General features: G+C 39.2%; 1 protein-coding gene across 6 annotated transcripts in view; it reads right to left on the bottom strand.

Annotated features, from left to right (window-relative positions):
• Positions 1-20,629, bottom strand: part of PTPN13 (protein tyrosine phosphatase non-receptor type 13) — a 115,711-nt gene that overhangs the window by 28,930 nt on the left and 66,152 nt on the right. For all 6 annotated transcript variants that reach the window (XM_048303722.1, XM_048303721.1, XM_048303723.1 and 3 more), the window contains 12 exons: positions 18,974-19,069; positions 17,228-17,327; positions 10,653-10,872; positions 9,634-9,708; positions 9,350-9,524; positions 8,986-9,139; positions 8,713-8,851; positions 8,130-8,282; positions 6,601-6,783; positions 5,435-5,597; positions 1,827-2,250; positions 1,562-1,659 (listed from right to left, as the gene is read on the bottom strand). In XM_048303722.1, coding sequence (XP_048159679.1) covers positions 1,562-1,659; positions 1,827-2,250; positions 5,435-5,597; positions 6,601-6,783; positions 8,130-8,282; positions 8,713-8,851; positions 8,986-9,139; positions 9,350-9,524; positions 9,634-9,708; positions 10,653-10,872; positions 17,228-17,327; positions 18,974-19,069 — 1,980 coding nt within the window. The remainder of the gene's footprint in view (positions 1-1,561; positions 1,660-1,826; positions 2,251-5,434; positions 5,598-6,600; positions 6,784-8,129; positions 8,283-8,712; positions 8,852-8,985; positions 9,140-9,349; positions 9,525-9,633; positions 9,709-10,652; positions 10,873-17,227; positions 17,328-18,973; positions 19,070-20,629) is intronic.

Below are 20,629 nucleotides of genomic sequence, written 5' to 3'. Positions count from 1 at the left end.
AGATAAAAGCAATGGATCTTAAGCAATGAAGTCAAAGACTAAATTTTCTATCAATATTGGATGAATATTGATTCATCTGAATCTAATCTGAACCTAATCTGAACCTAAAAGACCAACACAACAGGACTCTTGTAAGATTTTGTAAAGGAACAAATAAGCTGCTGCAGTAACAAGCAATTTGAACTATTTCTATTTAAAATCGTTTGCATATAGAATCACATTTTCTTTGAAATTATCACAGCCAAGCAAATATGGCCCTACTTTAAAGAGGATAAAATAATAAATGCACTAATATATGAGAGTAAAAGAGGGAAGATAATTCCAGCTTCTTAGGAAAGCAATCCTGGCCTTCTCCAAACCTACGACCCCTGAAGTTTCATCTGATGTGTTTCACCACCCAAAGTCCCTCAGGATGGGCAGTGTGATCCAGCAGGACTTTCTGACATGTAGCTAAGATCCTCACCAGAACTGCTGCCCAGAAGATTATGGGTAAGCACATGACCATATTAATTGTAAAACTAAAAGCACAGGGTAAATGGCTGCCACCAGTCACTACAGAACCTGCACGCCTCATCTCACTCTCCAGCATTTATGCTCTCAGTACTGAAAACGCATCATTCCCAAGTCTGTCCTGGTTTCAAGTGCACTGGGGGCAGACGTGGGATGTCACACTCTGCTTTTTTTTGGTTTGTTTATACTGACCCCCATCCCCAGAAAGCTAACCATCCTCCACTTTTTCTGATGTTCTGTAATTACAGTAAAGCCAACAAGCAAGCAAAGGCTACAAATATTTCAGTCATTATAGTTTCTGTTGTTATAACAGGGAGCCTTCAAGAACCAGAAACTGGTTACACACAGATATTAAAAATTCATGTTCAATAACCCAACGTTAGTTTAAATCTATTTAGCTGCTCTGAATCTTTTTTTTTAATGTGAACTCTCTCTCTTAGTGCATAGTAAGACTACTTGTGTGCACTCCAATCCTTGCCAAGAAAATGGAGTAAGTACATCTGGCTTACCTCACTACAAAAGTGTTTTTGTGAAACACCCAGTGTACTGCAAAAAAAATTTAACTAATTTATTATATCTGAACAAAAAAACCCCGAACAAATAAAAGAAAAAAAGCCTCCAAAGTGTGGAGTTACTACTCAGAGGCACTAGCCAACAACAGCTTATGCCAAACAGTCATTTCCAAAAAATCACTCCCTACATCCTTTCCATAGAAAACACAAAAAAAGTTCAGCATTCACAAACAGACTGAGAAGACTAGCAAATTATTAAAAGATCCATACAACCAAATGGCACTCTGAAGTGACAACCTGGAAGATGTTTTCTGCAACAGCTTTTACTTTACACGCCTGTGCACAGACTGGTGCTTACCAATGGAGGATCTTTTGGATTCACTGCAATAATGGCCTGGATTGCTTTAACATGTGATACTCTGCTCCCACTTTGAAATCAGAATATTACCATCAGTTAATAAATATATCAAAGCATTACACCCAAAGCAATTTTAGAGGTTAGTTAGTAAATACAGTAATATTATTTTTTGCATGCTGACCTACAACATAGGCTTGACCGGTATCTTCAATGGATGATGAGTCTGATTCATTTTTCTTTCTTTCAGGGCTTCTACTTAAACCTGCATGAGATTTTGAACTTAAAGGGGAGAAGGAGAGAAGGGGAACCAGACAGAGGGAAAAGGAAGTTGGGAGAGGGAAGGATCAATGTAATAAAATAATGGCATGAATAATAAATCAAAACTGATGCAAAATGTACATTGACTGTACACAAAGATACTGCAGGGTGGTCAGAGAGACTCTTACTTGCTCGGTTTTAATGCTCCTGCTGCTGATCCATTATCAAATTTTGGCATTTGCTGAAAGACCCTGCCCATTATATCTTCTATTTTTTTGGGGGAAGAGTCCAAAGTAGTAATAACATTTTTTCTTGGGGGGTAAACAGAGATGTGACTCTGACTCAGATCGTGAAACGACTTGCTCATAACTCTGGGTCTTTCCTCCCACGGAGTCTTCTCGTTCTTGTCCCTTGTAGAGCCAGGAAGTGGCTGGAAGAGCGAGAGCTCAGAGCAGGACAATCTCTTGAGGATCTCTGCTTGGACAGACAGGGGTCGAACAGCAAGTCTGTTCAGAGTGCTGCTGGCCAGGCTGCCAGTACTGATGGCTCGGCCCATGTTGAAGCCTTTGACAGAGTCCGCGTGAAGGTTCAGGCTCCTAAATGAAGCCCTTTCTGTGGAAATTTAAAAAAAATCAAACCAAAACCCAAACAACTGAAGTTATTCAGTAGAGCTACTGTGACCACCTTGTGTAAAGCATGCTTTTTAAACAACCAACTCACACAAAATGTATTTTCTCAAGATGCTTAGCAGTATGTAGCATCAACAGAGACATACAAACACCCACCACGGAGTTTGCTCAGGAAGCAGAGTTTGGAGTTCATGACACTACACTAAGCCAGAGTCCAAAAACACAGAATAGCAGAATATTTATCCTCTTACTAGCATGAAGACTCATATTCCCCATCAGGGTGCTGTACCTTATATACAGGCACATCATCTCTTTCTGCAAAACAAGTAATATCCTCAAGCCAAGTGACCTGGAAGACTACACTTCCTTTAATCTGCTCATAAAAGCCTTTTCCAGGGTTTGAAAAAATAGGGCTCCCCCATCTCCACACTATCAGATCCTACCAAACTTCCATTCATCCACTGCATTTCTTTCTTTTGCATGAGCCCCTCCACATTTACAGTACACCTGCAAGGCCATGAGGGCGGGGCAGCATCTCTGCCTGGTTACAGAGCACCAGTCCACTCAGGTGCACTGAAGGACCTCCCCTGCCACAAACATCCTAGCACGAAACAGAAAGTGTTGACTGGGGCTTGCCGGACTTTTTGACTCATTAGCAAGGATTCCCTTAAGCAGCGGCGAGAAAGAGGTTTTGGACTGTAATTAAATCACTGTCAGCTGAGTCGTGGGAACTGTCTGGGTGGATGTTCTTAGCTGAAAGCAAATTCATCATACATCTTAGCCTAAACCCCTCTTAATTCAGAGCAAAGCTGAGCAGGGCTCCTTCCTATTATCCTAACTGCCTCCTAAGGCTAGCACTTAAGTTCCTGTGGCTTGGCTTTCACATAGGAACTTGATAAGCTGTGGCGACTTGTTGCTGGTTAGAGATTTTAAAGGAAATCAGGCCACCTGAACCCTTCATAAATTTCACTGATGTCCTGGAGTCAGTTCACAGGGAAGTCTCAGGACAAGCAATCCTCAACTGCATATATATTTCTGATTTAGGCTTAACCCGTGCTTTTTTTAACCCTACACACATGTAGGAAACAAGCTGCTTTAGAAAGCTGCACTGTAACTCAAAGGGAAAACACTATTTTTTGGTACACATCACCCATGAGGTTTAATGCTAAATACTGTGGCATTTAGGAGAGAGTGTATTTGGCAAATGCAGCCTCAGTCCTGCCATTCCAAAAGATCCTCCTTCCTCCAGTACCCAGGGCAGGAATTAACTGCCACAGTAACTCAAGCTTTCTCTGTAATAGGCATACAGATTGTGAAGATCTAGTTGTGGAAGGTATGTTTTTCTGTTCTTTCATAAGGTGAATTAGTATACAACTACCACTTCCTTGTCCACACCAAACACCTCCTCTAGCCACAGCCACTAGAGTAGATAAGCTACAGTAGAATGATTTTGCCCAATCAGACCAGAAATCCACAAATCCCAGTCTCCTGACTCTGACAGAAGGCATCAGTGACACCTGCTCTTGCTGTGTTCCCATCCTGGGAAAGAGTACCCTAATAAAACATGCTGAGATGTTCTCTTGACGTTGTATTTACCCTCTGAGAACATCAAACAGAATTTCTATGGATTTCAGATGAATACTTTCACATCATTATCTATATAGACATCAGTTTTTTCAAACCTTCTGCCAATCCTGTAACTGAAAATTCTCATGTGCTCAAAATTCATCCTCCATAAGGTTGACTTAACCCTCATTTCATTTTTTTGTTTTTCCATATGCCCTTTCTGGAATCTAGAGTGTCCTTTTCTTTCCTGTTATATATATGTCCTTTTCTTTACTGTTTTGCTGAGTGCTCCCAACTACCAGCTTTTACTAACATATTAAGAGTTCAATTTAGATTTAGTGAAGTTATGACAACAGGCAATTTTTTAATTGTTTTTACTTTTAATAATCAGTGTGATGGAATTAACCATAATGCCTATTTGTTTGCTTCTGATTATGAGTGACTGGTGGAATCTGGGACCTCTGATTTCCAAGTGATCTGTACTGCACAGAAGCAAACTATTGTTTTCCAGACTCCCACAGCAAAACACATAATCCATCTGTCAAGAGCAACCAAGTTTGCCAAGCCAAGAAATCCTTTCCTGTATTGCTTTTCTTTGCAATTCAGGACAAGCAAACTCTAAATCAGAGAATAGTACAAAGGCTTCAAGTCTCTTGGTCCTGTTTCTTTGCCTGAAGTTGGCTGAGCCCAACAGAACAGAAAAAAGGCTGGATAGTTGCTACATGCCTTTTCCCACTCCTACTGTTCGAGTTTTTTTTTTAAATTAGAGATCACAATATCCACAGCAATGGGGTCAAACTCCATCCCAGCTACACTAGTGGAAGTCTGGATTAACAGCAGTTGGAATGCAGACAGATAACAGGGAACAAAGAAAGCGTGAGAAGGCAGATTGACCAAAACAGCACTTCCAGACCATGCTGAAGGCCAGCCAGCCAAGTGAGCTCTGCTCCAAATAGTGAATAAATTAGTACAGAGGGATTTTTTCAATGATTAATATCCAGTTAACATTTGCTATCTAAAAAGAATGCCTTTACATTTTCTATTATCCATGAAGGAAATGGGAATTATGAAGGAAACTGATTCTTGATGTTGTTCCTTACCAGGTCCACCCAACATTAAGTGGAATAAAGACAGCTGTACCCACAGCTTAGAGATACAGCACCATGGAGTGCTCCTTATTTACTTGCACTCCCATGAGCACACCATTCTAGCTGTAATTCCACATTATCAAACCAATCCCTTTCACATTAAGCAACAGATAAAAATCCTGCTATTGAAATATCTTCAATTTATTTATGAAAAAAAGTCAAAAGCCTTTAATTAAAGGGGGAAGTACTATTAGTGACCTATTTTTAGATTCCTTTTAGTTTAGAGGAGCTGCTGTGTGCCAGCTTTTCTGTGTTCTCCCAACTCCTTTCTCACCCCTTAAAAAAAATCTAAACAAGCTTAGCTAGTAGTCTCTTCACAGTATAAACCATCCAAATGTAGATCTACACATACACAGCACTCAGCAGAATTACTGAAGCTCCAGTTCAGTTTTTCTCCTTACAAAAAGACATCTAGATTGCTATTAAAAACTAACACAGCATCACAGTCCTTACCAATGTCCTGAGTGTCTTGGTTGCTCTGCCTGGTTCTCATCTGTAGCTGGAACTTATGCTGGGAAGAGCAGAGATGCAAAAGGTACTGGCAAGTCTTACTATTGTCAGTCTGAAAGGCATGCTTGATGCCATCTGATGTGTTCTGCAGAGTTATTTTCTTCTTCTACACAATGGAGAGAGAAGAAAGTTGAAGACAAATTATTTCTTTTAGCCTACAAAGAATTCTGTTATTTGCTTGTGCACAGTTACAGCATTCAAACTTTCCTGAAGCAAAATGCACTGATGGGAGAGGTTTCCGTTAAAATAGGAGTCAAAAGTAATTTGAGATTTACAAAGTAGTTCTTTAAAGCTACTCCTGGGCTAGATGAGAAGGTGCATTATTATTATTTAATCCGTCTCTGTTACTGTCAGTGCTCAGTAATGACAATCAGAACTATTACATTTTGCAGGATGGGGCTTTCAAAGGCCCCTGAGGAAGTCACAAGGGATGCTGCCATTTAAGAAAAAAATAACTAAAAGCTGATCTAATTACCAAATGTATCAGTTAATGTTCCAGGTGTTGAACTTATCTTTTTAGTGATTTTTAAACTTTAATTTATCAATTCTAGCAGAAACCATCTCACAGATGAAATAGGCTGTAGCTTTTCAATAAGGTATCAGACAGAATCAGAAGTGCTGTTTTCAATGCCTTTATAAAGGTTAGCATTTGAAGCTCAATGACTCATTAAAAACTGTCACATGATCACCAGATTACAGTTCTTACAGTTCAACCCACTTAAGTTGGCTGGTATTGTCCAGATCAAGTGTCAGCCTGTTATCTATTATCATTTAACTTAACTACTCTTGGAAATAGAACTTGAAAGCAACATAGGTGCATCTCCTAGTCATACTGAGTAGTGGCATTTGCCTGTACCCAGTCCTCTAATGCAGGACTCTCAGTCTGCTGCTCCTTCACCATCCTTGTCCATGCAAGCGAAGGAAAAAAATGAAACCTTTAAAACATGAAAACTCCTATTTCAATCCCATAATACAACAGCTACACAAAACACAGTCAGATTATGCTGTAAAACAGCAGCTTAATTTGCAAAAACGACCAACACAAAACTCACAGTAACTGGAGACACAGATAGAGGTGTGTACACACAGAGGAAAAGAGACCAACTTACACTAAAGGATATTTTCTTTGTCTCTCTCCATGGGAAGCGCAGTACAGGTGTACGGGCACCATTGTGAACTTCAAAAATGACAACTCCTTTGCAGCACACTCCCAGAAGGATACCTGTTTGGGATCTCTTCTCAGGCAGCACGTGATGAAGGTGAACCCCATATTCTGTGAGCCTCTGGCACAACTGTACCGACCAATGCAATGAAACTTCTATGAGTATGAAGTTAAGGCCATCACAAGTTTTTCACACCACTGTATAAAAGTTTTCATTTAATGTATGGATATAAATGTATGGATTTTTGCAAAAATAACCCTCTCTGCCTGCTGATTCCATTTACTTACAGTTTACAGCCATTATGACAGACACACATCAGCTCAGGGTTTTAAGACTAGGTAGTACTTTTGACCTGCCAAACTGCAGCAAATGAACTCAATGTTTATTAAAATCAAGCAGGGAAAGCACAAACAGAGAACATGTGTGAGTAAATCAAACTTGCACAAAGCAGTTGTTAGCAAGAAACTGTACCTAGACAGATGCACTAGCTATTAACACATTTTTTAAACGCAGAATCAAATTAACACTGCGATTCTGTGATCATATTAAGGCATCATATGCAGTTGCACTCACTTTGCACTCCCAGTTATTAATCCCTGTTGTCTCTTCAGTACTGGTGTAAGGGACTGATGTAATGAATCAACCACAGGAATCTAACTGCTCCCCCCACCAGATCCCCAGCCAGGCTAGGTTTTAGCTAGGATCATGTCCCCTACTTTGTTCTCTGTGATTAAGTTCCAAGAATACTTCTGTAAAATGAGCAATAGACTAAGAATGGATAAAGTCAGCTGAGTGCCTCTTCCATCACATACTCAAGGAGATGGTGGAACTACACACTGTGCCTGTGGAATTACAGTGTAATGGTTATTTGGTGTTTCAACAGCAGTCCTTCACCCTCTGAACTCATTTTGATCAAGGCACAACCTGACTATTATCCCACGAGCAAACACCATAATTAGATTTCTCAGTGGGTCCTTTTAGAATAATCCAAATATATCTGAGGATAATGGCTTTCCTATCATCTTACATAGAACCTGCACAAGAAATTCTCCTTGGCAGTGCTTCTGGCTTGCTTCATACCAAGTGCCACACACAGCATTAGCTGTAACAAAATTTTTTGTAATTTATGGGTTTTTTCCCCTCTACAGAAAGCACAAAAGACATGGGCAATACAGAGTGTGCTGCCTCATAAACAGAGCTTCCTTTAGAGCAAACACAAGGATCAATAGCTGCTTTTAGCTGGCTTGAGTTAAGACTACTGATTGAAAAAAAGTGAGAGAACTTCCCATTGGTTACAATTTCTTTTTGTTTGTTATGATGTGTCTTTTGGACAAAATCTTTTCAGCTTTCTTCCTTTCAGTGTTACTCAGACCCTGAGTTGTTATACTGTGCTTTCACTTGAAGTTCATGCACCCATATTCCAACAAGGGAATTCTTCAGTCACAGATGAAGGAAGCCAATTGCTGCCCACTTACCTTCAGAAATTCTAATTCTGTCTCTTTTTCAGAGGCACCCACATAAGTGCTGTGCAGTTTTGGCAGCTCCTCCTTGATGTAGGATAGATCCAGCTTCTCCATCACTCTTGCTGGGACATAATGTTCTAGTCTGAAATAGGACAAGCCGTGCACCTGCAACACGAAATATTCTTGTGATGGCTCCTCCATATACTGCCCTATGAGCACGACTGAAGCACAAACATTTGTTTTTACAAACAACTATACATTATAACTCAGAGGATCATAAGATTTGAGTAAGGGAAGGGAATCACAATCCCCATCATGACCCACAGCTTATTTCATATCAGTTTCTCCATATTCAAGCCTGACCCTACTTCCACTGAAAAAAAGGGCTTTAGCACCCAGATCTTGAACTAAATTCTGCAACTATCTGTGTTAGACTTTAGGAACACCTGCTCACAGTAAAATCTGCCAGGAGCTACCAGCTGAGCTTCCAGTCTGGAGGAGAGCTGTGGAGCACGTGTGGCAGATCACAGTCCAGTCTTTAATGAAGCAGCAAGATCACAGTTCAACAAGATCAAAGGTGAAACTGATGATGTACCTCTGCCTGGTAATCTCCATACTCAGCTTGGAGAGCTAGGGATGCTAATAATAAGGCTGTTTCATCATCGCAGTGCATCCTGTCTTCTAGGATGTCCTTCCGCAGCTGCAGGTAGTACTGGTGACAGGTCAGCGTGTGCCTAGAACAGGAATATAAAACAAAACCATGAAAAAAACTCACACACCACCTCTGGTACTCCAGTATTTGATTAATACTCCATTGCTGTCCACAAATTTAGGGTTTAAGGGGCTACAAAAAATTTCATACACTCACTGTATAAGACTGACATCATCCACAAAAAACTTTATGCGAAAAAACAGAGTGAAGTTGACAGGAGGCTTGTTCTTCTTCTTTGGTTCTTCCTTCCATCCTTCTGGAGCTATTTTACTTAGCTTTATGTCAGGATCCACGAAGAAAAACTCATTGTCTGCCACAAACATGAAAGACAAGGACATGGGTAAAAGCATTAAAACCAAGTATTTGCTCCAGATGGAGGATAATGACCAGATTTATAACTCTGAAATTGGGCACTGAACAGCCAAGTTTTCCATTGACCAACAGTGACTTAATAAGAACAATATTTCTTCAAGGGAATACTGAATAAAGACAGAAGAAATAATTTAGTAGTTATTCTTACCTCTTAAAGTAGCCAATCCAAAGAAGTGATGCTCCACCAAGCCAATATGGGCAACGACCATATCAAAGACATCTTTACATATTGTTTTGGTGTCACAGGTCAGCTCCAGCTTCTGCCCACTCAGAAGCATCACATTTACTTTTCGCCTGGTGTCATCATTCTTGCCTTTCTTAGTCTGCATTTTGTGAAATGAAATCTGTCAACATTCACGCTTGTGATAAAAACACATTTGTTGGTTTAACATACTTCCCCTGCCACAGATGGCTGAACAGCCCCTTTCTTACCAAGATAGACTTTGGTAGATCCAAGGAGATGAATGGCTCAATCGTCATTTTCACAAACTCTGGGCCAAAGAAATTCTGCAAATCACAGAAGAGTATGAGTGAACACTGTGTTGCTGGAACAACAGGCTGAGGTACAGTTAACTCCTGCCCTGAAAATGCAAAAGAGGGATCAAAGGCTAAAATTTTACCATTGCCTGCTACCCATTGTGTACTATACGCAAAACATCTTCACAAAAACCTCTTAAGGGCTGGGGGGAGGAAGAGAGAGGAGAACTAACCTGGTTAGGTAAAGCCTACATAAACTAACTCATCTTAATGTGACGGACTGGAGACAGATACAGGAATTACTACCCTGTATGAGGGCAGCAAGTCCCTGAGTCTTGTTTCAAGTTTTCCCGTCCTTACTTAAAAAAAAATATCCAGTTCATGGAAAGTAGCAGCAGAGGGCATCAAGCCATCGTCTATTCTACACATCAGACACTGTTTACTTATATACCTTTGTCTCCTCCTTTGTGTGTAATTCTATATTTCATCCACATACCAAGACAGCTGGGAAAGCACCAGGGATTTGCACAGGGATTCCGGTGAACTTAGGGGCCAAATGAATCCTCTCTTTACCTTCCAAACTTGTTCATTTAATAAATAACCTCTGATGCTGGTGGGGCACATCCACACTCCACTAAGAGAAATGCAAATGAAGTGGCTGAAAACACCACAGGATAGAGGAGAAAACCTACGCCTTACCTTTGTTAGGATGCTATATTGTTTAATTGATGCAATTGTCAAGCCTTGCTGTCTGTTTTAGCATCTCTTGATGCCACTTTAGGCTCTGTAGCCACTAATGCCACAAAATCTCAGAAGTTTTACCCTGTGAAAATAGGCCAACACCACACACTTGGTATTTAATCTGCTGATGACTGTTTATTACAGGACCAAGTTTATGAATCCCACAGGAGAGTTTCAGTCCAGACACTGCTCTGTTTCAATGTAAACAAGTTCACCTGAGCTCAAGGCATTACCCTCAGTTTTCTTTGTGTCATGGCTGTTTCCAGGGCTATTTCCCTCAGTGGGTCTCTGGTGATGTCAAGCACTGAGGATCTAATTGCATCCCCTGGGTAGAGGTTAGGCCGGGACTGCCTCAGAGCCATCCTAGCTTGCAGTTGCACCATTTCTTCTTCCTGACGCTTCAGCATCACTTCTTGACTTATTAGCTTGCCTTCAAATGGTGCTTCATGCTGCCTGTAGGATAGTCAGAGGGGATGGCAGATTAGCAGGTATGCCTAAGACATTCTGCTGCTGTAAGCACATCCCTAAGTGGAAACACAGAGCACAAGCACCAGTCATCAAATACTGCATTAAACACATTTATTCAGCAGCCAGGAGGTTACCTCTGTGCAGCAACCCATCACTGTAGAGTAGAAAACAAGCAAACACACCAGGTTTCTGCAGCTGCCTGTAGAACTGCCTCATTTATTCATATGAAAAGAAAGGCTCAGCTGCAGTCTAAAAAAATACTCAACACTACAAACCCAGTGAATCAGTGCAAAATTAGTAGATGCACAAGAAGAAAAGTATTAATGCTTTGCAAATATCTTAATCTCTGTGTTCAAGCAGGGACTACGAAAAAGGCACGCTCAAAAACATGTCATTAGAGAAAAAACTGAAATAATAGTGCATTTTCTCTAAGTAAATATTGCTCCAACACTTTCTGTTTGCATGGGCCTGATGTTTATTCCCTGATTTCTCCTGAGAAGTAGTACAGCTTGAAATATTTACATAAAAATGCCTATGTAATAACATCCTATATACTAAATTATTCTAAATATCATACACTATTGCGTAATAATAATGTTTCCATTATTAATGGAAAAAATAATGTTTCCACAATCTTATTTGCTGAAAATGGTTCCTTTTTTTTAAATTCCCAAGAATGGCATGGCTGATATGCAATCATCACAATAACTAAATTAAATCTAAATTTATAATCTGAAGGAAAAAATAAGGAAAAACAAACAAAAAAATACATAAGTATTTCAAAAAACCACAGCAACGTATCTACAGTTTCTTTTCTCAGCAAGTATTGATCTCAAACATCCTATCAGTTTTATTTTCTATGGAAGGAAAGAAATTCATGTCTTGCTTGGGTGAACAAAAACCATTTTTTGTTTGAAAAATAAAAATATGGTTAGGAAATGTGAAGAATTGAGAAATCCAAGAAAAGTAAAACCAACTTCCACTCCCCTTCCCTCTGTCCTATGATTACAAATGAACACCTTCAAACCCCAAACTAAACATAAACCAATCAAGCCTTCTGTAGAAATTCAAAAACAAGAAAAAGCAACGAATATAATTATACAGAGGCAACTTTTAAACAAAAATGAACAGGGGAAACTAAGGTAGCTTTCAAGCACAAAAAACAATTTTTGGCAATTCTAAACTGAATGTTTAGCACACCACCTAAACTGAGTAAAAACATGAAAAGGCAAAGAAAATGTTTAGAAGCCTGTGTATCATTGCAGTCATGTTTAAAAGTATGGATAAATATAGAGTAATCCTGCACTGACAGTGACACACGGCCCTTTGTAGTAAGGTAATATACAGGCTTTTTAAAAATACATTAAGTTTATAAACCTACTTCCGAGGAGAACCTAAAGATATGTTTGATGAGTGACAAATCTGTTAATAAACTAAGAGAAAAATGCACCTGTCCAAGACAGTACAGTTGTCTATGCTAAATTGGTGGATGTGATTTCAAATTTTATTTTCATCTTTTTACGAAGCTACTAATGAATACCAATGTTATGAACAGTGCATCACAGTCTCCTAATACTTAAGTGTCACTGGATCCAAATCCAGCACTAAAATAAGAGTTACATACAATGCTGAAGTTCCTCAAATGGAATTTCAGGGCAGACACAGAGTAGTTACAGAACAAAGGTATTAATATAAGTCCATTATCCTTTCCCCTGTGCAGGGCTTTCATAGCATTTTTTCCCTTCTCCCTCCTCTGCTTCTATCTACAATAGACTGAATAATGTGCACCTAAAATGACAAAGAAATGAGAAAAGGCCTCAGACCTGTCAACACATGTGCATGTGCTTAGCTTTTCACCATGAGGAAACTTGTTAGGATTAACATATATGGGAATATTGACAAAGCCCTAAGTTAAATACACCCACAAGTGCCCTTCAGATCAAGGTCTAAGGATGGGCTCTGAAATAAAACAAAACCAAACACTTTCTGAACATAAATATCTATGAATTATCAAAGACATATGAAAAAGACATGTTGCAACTGGCTCTATTGAAAAACTTGCTGCTGTGAAAACACCAAGTGCAAAAAAATATCTTGCCTTTTAAAAAACATACAGCACAGAAGCAATGAGAAGTTCTTTGTCATTAGGCTTGTTTTATCATCTCTGTTGATGCATATTAATTTCTCTGAAAACTGGAGTGGGTGTGGGATGTCCGTGGAGGAAGCTCAAAAACCTAAGGGTTTAAAAAATTTCCTAACTTAGTACATAAGCACTATCACCAAGCATAAATCTGCATGTTTCAGCATCCTGGGTCAGTTAAATTAACTCTGGCATGGTCAGACTGCCAGTTTTTTATGGGGAGCAACATGATTCAGTCTTTAGGTTCCAAGACAAGGAATGCATCTCTCCTACAGAAAAGGAAATACTGTTGACCTATACGGGAGAGCTCATTCGTGAAGTTCTGAATATGCAAGTGTTGTTATAAAAACAAAAAAAAATTAAAAAATAAAATCTAAATTACATTCCTAACAGATAGCATCACGGAAGTGTGTTTTGTGTGGTGCTTCATCAGACAAGTACTTGGCTGCTACTCTGTATTTTCATCAGTGTCTGACTGCAAACCAGAATCTCACAACTGCTTATTAACCTGCAGATGGTAGGGGAGCAGGAACCTGGAAAGCTGACGCTTCTGAAAAAAGGGAAGTGAATTCTCTCTTCACCTGGGGTACTTACCAAGAAATTAGCAGGTATTGGATCAGAGAAGGAAGTTGGAAGAAGGGAAGCAGGTAGGCATTCTCTAATGGTAAGTGCAGTGGGAAGGTCAGGAGTAGACTGAGAAAGATGGATGCCTTTTGGTAAAGTAGGAAGGATATGAAAATGAAATCTACTGGAAGGAAAAGACAACAGAAGGAAGAGATCCATGTCAGCTGCTGCTCCTAGAGAGAAAAAGGAAGAAATAGTAAAGGAAGAAAAAGAAAACAAAAGAAAAAAAGGAAAAAAATAAGGAATACAAGAAGCAGAGAGGAAACAAGACACAAGCCATTGCCACAAGGAATGCATTCCAAGAAGCTTAAAGGATAACAACAGTCACAGACCACAAGAAGGGTAATACTGAATGTCTATGGCTTCTGCTAATTTAAGATCAGGTCAGCCCACCCAAACAGCACAAGCCGCACCTTCTGATAACTCTGAACAGCTTTGTTGCTTCTTTTAAAAGAAACCTCCCTCAAATCCAGATTCTCCTAATAGATTTACAACTCTATCCTTATAAAACTTTATAAGGATAATTCATGTATAATTAAACAGACTGGCTCTAAAAATATGTTACAGGAGCAGTAAAATGAATATGTATTGAAGTACAGGTGGTATCTCTTGAACACAAGAGAGACACTGAAACATGCTCCCAAGCGCTGATGGAATTTAAGTAATGGATTAAGTTGCATATACTTCCCCAGATCCTGGAATCAATCAAATGGCCAGCCAAAGCATGTAAACTCTGAGATCCTGCTCCTTGGAACTACTTGTTATCACTTGTTTTACTTTGAGACCTGAGGTTTCTGAAGCTATAAAAGCCATGGTTTGTTGGTACACGGATGTTTTACAGCAACATGCAATGTCCTGGATGAAAATACTAAGTTACTTTCTTAGAAATCCCCCACTTAACTAACTACCATCTGGGATGGAATTCCTTTTACACTTGTTAGCATTGGAATGTTTTAGGAGCTGCTATAGTAAGACAGAGAGAGCACGCTGTTTTCTATTCAGCTCATATTACTAACAGAGGTATAATCAAAGTATGACTACAGGACTGAGTTCTGCTTGTGGCTGCTGTTCTGTTTCTCAGAAGCTCTGCAAAAAAAGCTAGTGAAACTATGTGGCAGCCTTATTTTTTCATCTTGGATATACGTACTGCCTGGTAGTTAGATTAATAAAAAAAGCCAAACTTGTTTACCTTAGGAAAATGGGTGAGCAATTATGAAAAACAGTAAATAATTATCTGTGGTACCCTACCACGACATTTTTGTGCAAGTACAGAGTGGTATCTTTTAGCAAAACCACAGAGAGGGGGTCAAGAATACAGGAGATTAAAAGAAGTACTAAGCCTTAAGATAAGGCTGTATACTTACATACATGTGAAATTCATTCCATTGCTAAGCACAACAGGTAAGTCTGTGCTGTGCTTGCAAAACATATTTTCCTTCTAGATTTCACACATATACAAATTATGTCCATTAAAGGTACCAGTCTTAACAGAGTAATATAAAATAATGTGAAACAAACCATGAGAAACTATGTACTGCTTTACCTCAGCATTTTCACTTGCATAATAGGCCCGATTCATTTACAACAATGACTCATTTACAATGTGACTCATTTACATACCACATACTACTTTCTGTTTCTGAAATACTTTGTAAATAGAAACAAAAGTTCTCTATCAGCATCCGCAAATTGCTGCCGGTTTATTTGGAAGCACAGCAACAGCGCTGAATGGGCAATTTCCTGGGTTCAAGGCAAAGCAGAATGAAGGTTGACTTAGCAGTTTTCAACACAATGAAAAAAAAAAAAGGCAAATAAGTTAAGAAAGCTATATATTGATTCTGTACAAACATTGGCAATAATCTGCTTTGCCATTTTAGTGTGCTGCTAAAACAGCATGAAACTCAAAGTAAAAATTTACAGTTCTTGAACAGGGTTACATGGATTATAAACCAGTAACCCTCCCCTTTAGAAGTCTGCTATAAACACACATATTAGCCAAAATCCTCTTCCTATGTGAAGATGGGCTGGATTCCCATGACTGCTTGGACACCACTAACACATGCAGCATTACACAGATAGATATCATATTCCTGACAAAAAAAGCCCCATGTGGACTCAGTCGAGCTGCACCTAACTACTTCTTCCCTGCAAGAAATGCCAACGTATAGGTTTCTAGATGACTCTGCATTTGTCAGGCAAAGTGCAGGTAGTAAGGAAACCAATTCATCAAACCAGGTAACCAAAAGCTGTACGACTTCCAAGGATCTCTTCTCTTGCTCACCTGCACTGAGATACAGTTCATTTGAGACCCTGCTTTACCCAGATCCATTTTTGGCACACAGTATAGTGCAAGGAGAAGACACTCACTTATTTTCATCTCCATGTTCAAAGGATGGCTCTAAGCCCCATTAACTGCATATCACCCTTTGCATTAAGTGAATGTGGAGGACACATTCACCAGCAGTGTCACATCACCCAGCACAGTCCCAATCTCCACACACCTCCAAGTTTCTTTAATAGGACAGAGGAGGATTGCCCTCCAACTTACGCTGAAAATATATCAATATCCTAGAATATCGAGCACAGCAGCAATATTTCTCCTGCTCTATGGCATACAAAGCAAAAAGATGCCAAGAGAAGGCTTTGTTGTTATGAAGTGGTGAGGGAATAGGGGAGAAAGAGATCTGCCTTTATTTTTCCGCCTCGTTACAAAAATTATCTGCATTTTGATAAAATATCCCAAGGTGATTAGGTATCTGGCAGAGACCGGAAGAAAATTTTAAATCCAGAAGGTCAATGCCAATAAAATTTTTCAAAATTTTAGAGTGGAACCGTTCTCAAAATGTAACAGGTATGGCAAGATACGCTTCTGCCATAGAAAGATGCTGTATGAAAGTGATGTTCAAAGAAGAACCTACTTTTTAAAGCTGTATTGATGAATGGCATTTGAATAAATGGAACTCAAACAGGTACAATACTAGAATACACTGCACAGCAAAGTAATTTTCAAAAAGCATAAACTGTTACTGAATTGGCCTGCTTAATAAGTGATGAGGTATTAAAAAAAAATTAATCCAAACACAAAAACATGAACTAAGAGTTTGCCAAAATAACCAAACCAAATATATGGCTTTTGACTTATTTCAAGGAAATAAGCATGCTTCCATTTCCTTATTAAAAGAAAAAAACCCACAAATAAATCTGTATTAATATCAGCAATTTGAAATATTTATTTTAGAAAAGTACAATTAAAAAATAATTAAATACTTCCAAGCAGAACATAGCCCTTGACCTTCTGACAGTTACAACAACTTGATAGAGTTCAACCCAGTCTCCATTAAACATGGGAATTGAATTTGGACTCCCAACTTACCTCTGCATCACAGTGTATCATGAGACTGTTGATTCAGAATGCAATAATATAAGATAACTATAATTTTCATTCAAGTATTACTTGCCTTTTTATAACCTTAATCAGAGGCTGGGATGGGAGTGAAAATCTTCACCTGCAGATTTAGAATACATTCTTTGATGAAGAAAAAGCACTCCAAGACACATTGTTTTCAAAGGGTTTACCTTGTTCTCTGAGAATTAGCTTGACTTGATGTGGAGATATCATCAGCACCTGATAACACACCACCGGCATCATCTCTCTTGAAACCTTCATTTCTTCTCACTAGCAAACCAAAAGACAAATAATACCTGACTGGGCAACAAAGCCCACAGAGTAATCCCATCTAAAACTTGAGGATTTATCAGTCATATGAGATTACTCAGAAGGAATCGAATTCATGTGTTCTGCACAATGGCATTACAGTATCAAACAAATTAATGTTATGAAGCTGATTTCAGTTTTCAGAGCTATCTCAAAGGTTTACCCCAACAAAAATAGCTGATAGTCCTTTGAAGAAGAATACTAAGGAAGGCCTAAAAGAAAACACAATAAAAACCCACACAATTGCACAGACACCTTCCCAAGGCAACACATTTCTTGTCAGCCATGAGTTGAGACAAACACATGGCAGAGACATCATACAAAACCACTCCAGACCAGAAAGAGAGCAGCTAGTTAAGTATGCAGTACACAAGAAAGGAGTTAAGAAAGCAGTATCTGAAGTTCTAATCATTATCCCTGGAATCTGACTCCTCATTATAATTTATAATTGGGTTTTTTTCCTTTTGGCAATATATTAACCTGTGATTCTCTTTGTAAAATTACCGTTTTTGCTGGGAGATCTTCCTGTAGTAGCACCTGAGATGCTACACTTCACGCTTGATTTTGCAAACCATTACACTTCCCCCTCTTCCTGTACCCTCAGCAAAGAGAGCTGACAGTAGAGCTCTTGCAGAACACATTATAGCCACACTGATTTAGAAACAGTTCTTTCTGACAGCCATTTCATTGAGCCCAGATATACTACTACTAGAAGGCAGAAGGCAGCTCTATCTTGCCTGTACAAACTTAGGAGTTGTTGACTTTGGACTGGAACACTTAAACAGTCTGTTCCAAATTGCAAGCAAGCAAAGAGAAATTACAGGAGCCTCAATACTTGTTACTGCTCCTCAGGCTTCTGGATCAGTAAGCACAAGGACAGACAATGACAAAGAAGGTTGAGAGAGCAGCAAGTACATGGAGGCTGGGCAGGAATACTGTGCATGCAGAATACACATGGTGCAGGTATACTCCAGCTTCCTAACTATCATTTTCTTCCCTAATTTTCACCAAACGATTTGTCTCCATTTTTTACAATGATTCGGCAGAAGAATCATCTTTGTACCATCCTTTGTACCACCTCCTGCTTTTCCAAGCCGTTGATTTAATAGAAATTACTTAAATTTATCATACAAACAGCTGGTATTATGCAGTACTTCTGCATTACACTGAAATCCCTGGCATATAAATTATAAGCCACTTAACCCTCATAGTAAAACCCATCGACACAATTATACCATGGAGGTCCCATATAAAGCTTTTGTAATACACTGTTACTGTGCACTAACAACAACTCCATCATTTTTTTGCGGCATGTTATTTAAAAAAACCCCACTTCTAGTAAAAAGTTAACTATTTCCAGCTTTTCCTACCAAGTTCCCTCCCAGAGTGCTAAATGTCAAACTCTTCTCTGAACAAACTGCCAACTATGCTGATCTGTAGACGATGTTGTCATTTCATCATCTTACAACCTTGTATCAGGGCAATTATGAAGACTCCCACTGAAGACTTTTGGGATCTGGTTTTTATCTTGAACTTTTTTCTTTAGGTTTTTTGTTTCTGTGGGTTTTTGTTAGTTTGGTTGGTTGGTTTTAAAACATAGGTCTTACCTTGCCTGAAATCTGGTTCTGAAGAAATAACAGATGGACTTTCACTCGAAGTACTATAAACGTCGCTGTGATAAGACTTGTACCTTCTCAAAGGCTCTGAAAGTTGAAATCAAGGTATCAGAAGAGGAAAGCAACAGTCACAATGTAAAAATCAAAACCAAACATTTGAAATTTTTTGAAATATTTTCAAACCATTCTAAAATGCCTGTCTGTGGCTATGGAGTCTAAAAGCAAACACCCAGGGGATGCTGTGCAGTCCCATTCTGTTCCCATGGCCTGAGTGTTCTGTGGTCAGCCTGGACCCTCTTGGCTCTCCCAACACAGCCACCTCCTCTGAACTTCTCTCAACATCAATTCCAAGTTAAAACTAGTATTTAAAAAACCCCAATGAGACACAAGACAAGAACAGATCCCTCCTGCAAACAAAACAGGTGCAAACATTTGGTGTGCACCTCTTGCATGTAAAAAGCAATCACCAGAACGCGGTTCCTGGTTCCTTTACAACACAAAAAGAAAAATATCCACAGAGACGAAGCAAGCACTGGAAAATTATAATTCAGCTCATCTCTGACATCCACAAAATATGATTAATGATCAATTAGTAAGCCCCTAGAGGATATTTAATTAACCAGAACAGTTAAATTGATGTGATGAGAAATCAATGCAGCAGTCTCAGTTCCAACTCTCAGGGGATTATGTAAATAACATACTGGAGCAAAAGACTCCACAGAAGCGGGTATGTACTTGACATTTGCAACCATCTCCCAGAACTTTCCTAAGCACAAGCCAACAACCACCCACAGAATGTGCACAGAAGCAGAACACACACAAAAAAAGTCTCTACATCTTGGGAATACCAATGCTTCACTGTCAAAGTGAGAGAAAAAATCTCAGGTGTCCTTATTTGCAGAAGGCTGTTTCTGGTCTGACTATAGTTAATGTTTTTGAAAACAAAAGCAGTGATACGGAAAAAACACATGCAATTGCTGCAAAAACAAGTGCCAGTCACTAGAGCAAGGAATAGGCAATGCAAGAATACAAAATGGGGAACACATGAGCAGATACGTCCAGAGGCTGAAAAAAGGAGTTCCAACTTCCTGAAAACACAATGGCTAGTGAAAAACTCTGAGGGAACATTAAACCTGCTGCATAACTTCTATTAGGTCAGAGGACAGGTTAGTCAACAACACTTCTCATTTAGACTTCCTACAGAAGTAGGAAAAATTCCAAATAGGAAAAAAGCACAAAAAGAGGTAAGATAATGCAGTAGTCCATGAACTAAAGACTAGTTCATGTTCACTTTGGACTATCTGTTCCCAAAACCTTCCTCTTTAAAAGCCAGTATTTTTCCCATTTCTACCCAGCTCACTTGGGCTGTGCAGGGAACTTTTAAAAAAACTGGGAAAGGTAAGCAAAGCTGCAAATCAACTCATGAAACCACCAGGGCTCACCAGCCCATCCCAGCTGCACAGTTTAGCAGGATAAAACCCAATTAATCCAAAGAACATTTCACACTACTCTCAGAAAGGAGCAGTGTGGACCTACAGCAAGATGAAAAGAATCCACTGGGGCTGTGTGGGAGCAGTGAGGTTGTTTCAATCTTTCACAATGGCTACTTTCAACGTTGTGGATTTTACAACAAACGAATCTGCCCCC

Source organism: Corvus hawaiiensis, chromosome 5 (genome assembly GCF_020740725.1).
Source record: "Corvus hawaiiensis isolate bCorHaw1 chromosome 5, bCorHaw1.pri.cur, whole genome shotgun sequence".
NCBI lineage: Eukaryota > Metazoa > Chordata > Aves > Passeriformes > Corvidae > Corvus > Corvus hawaiiensis.
Note: the sequence above shows the minus strand (reverse complement) of the source record. Positions and strands in the feature narration are given on the sequence as shown.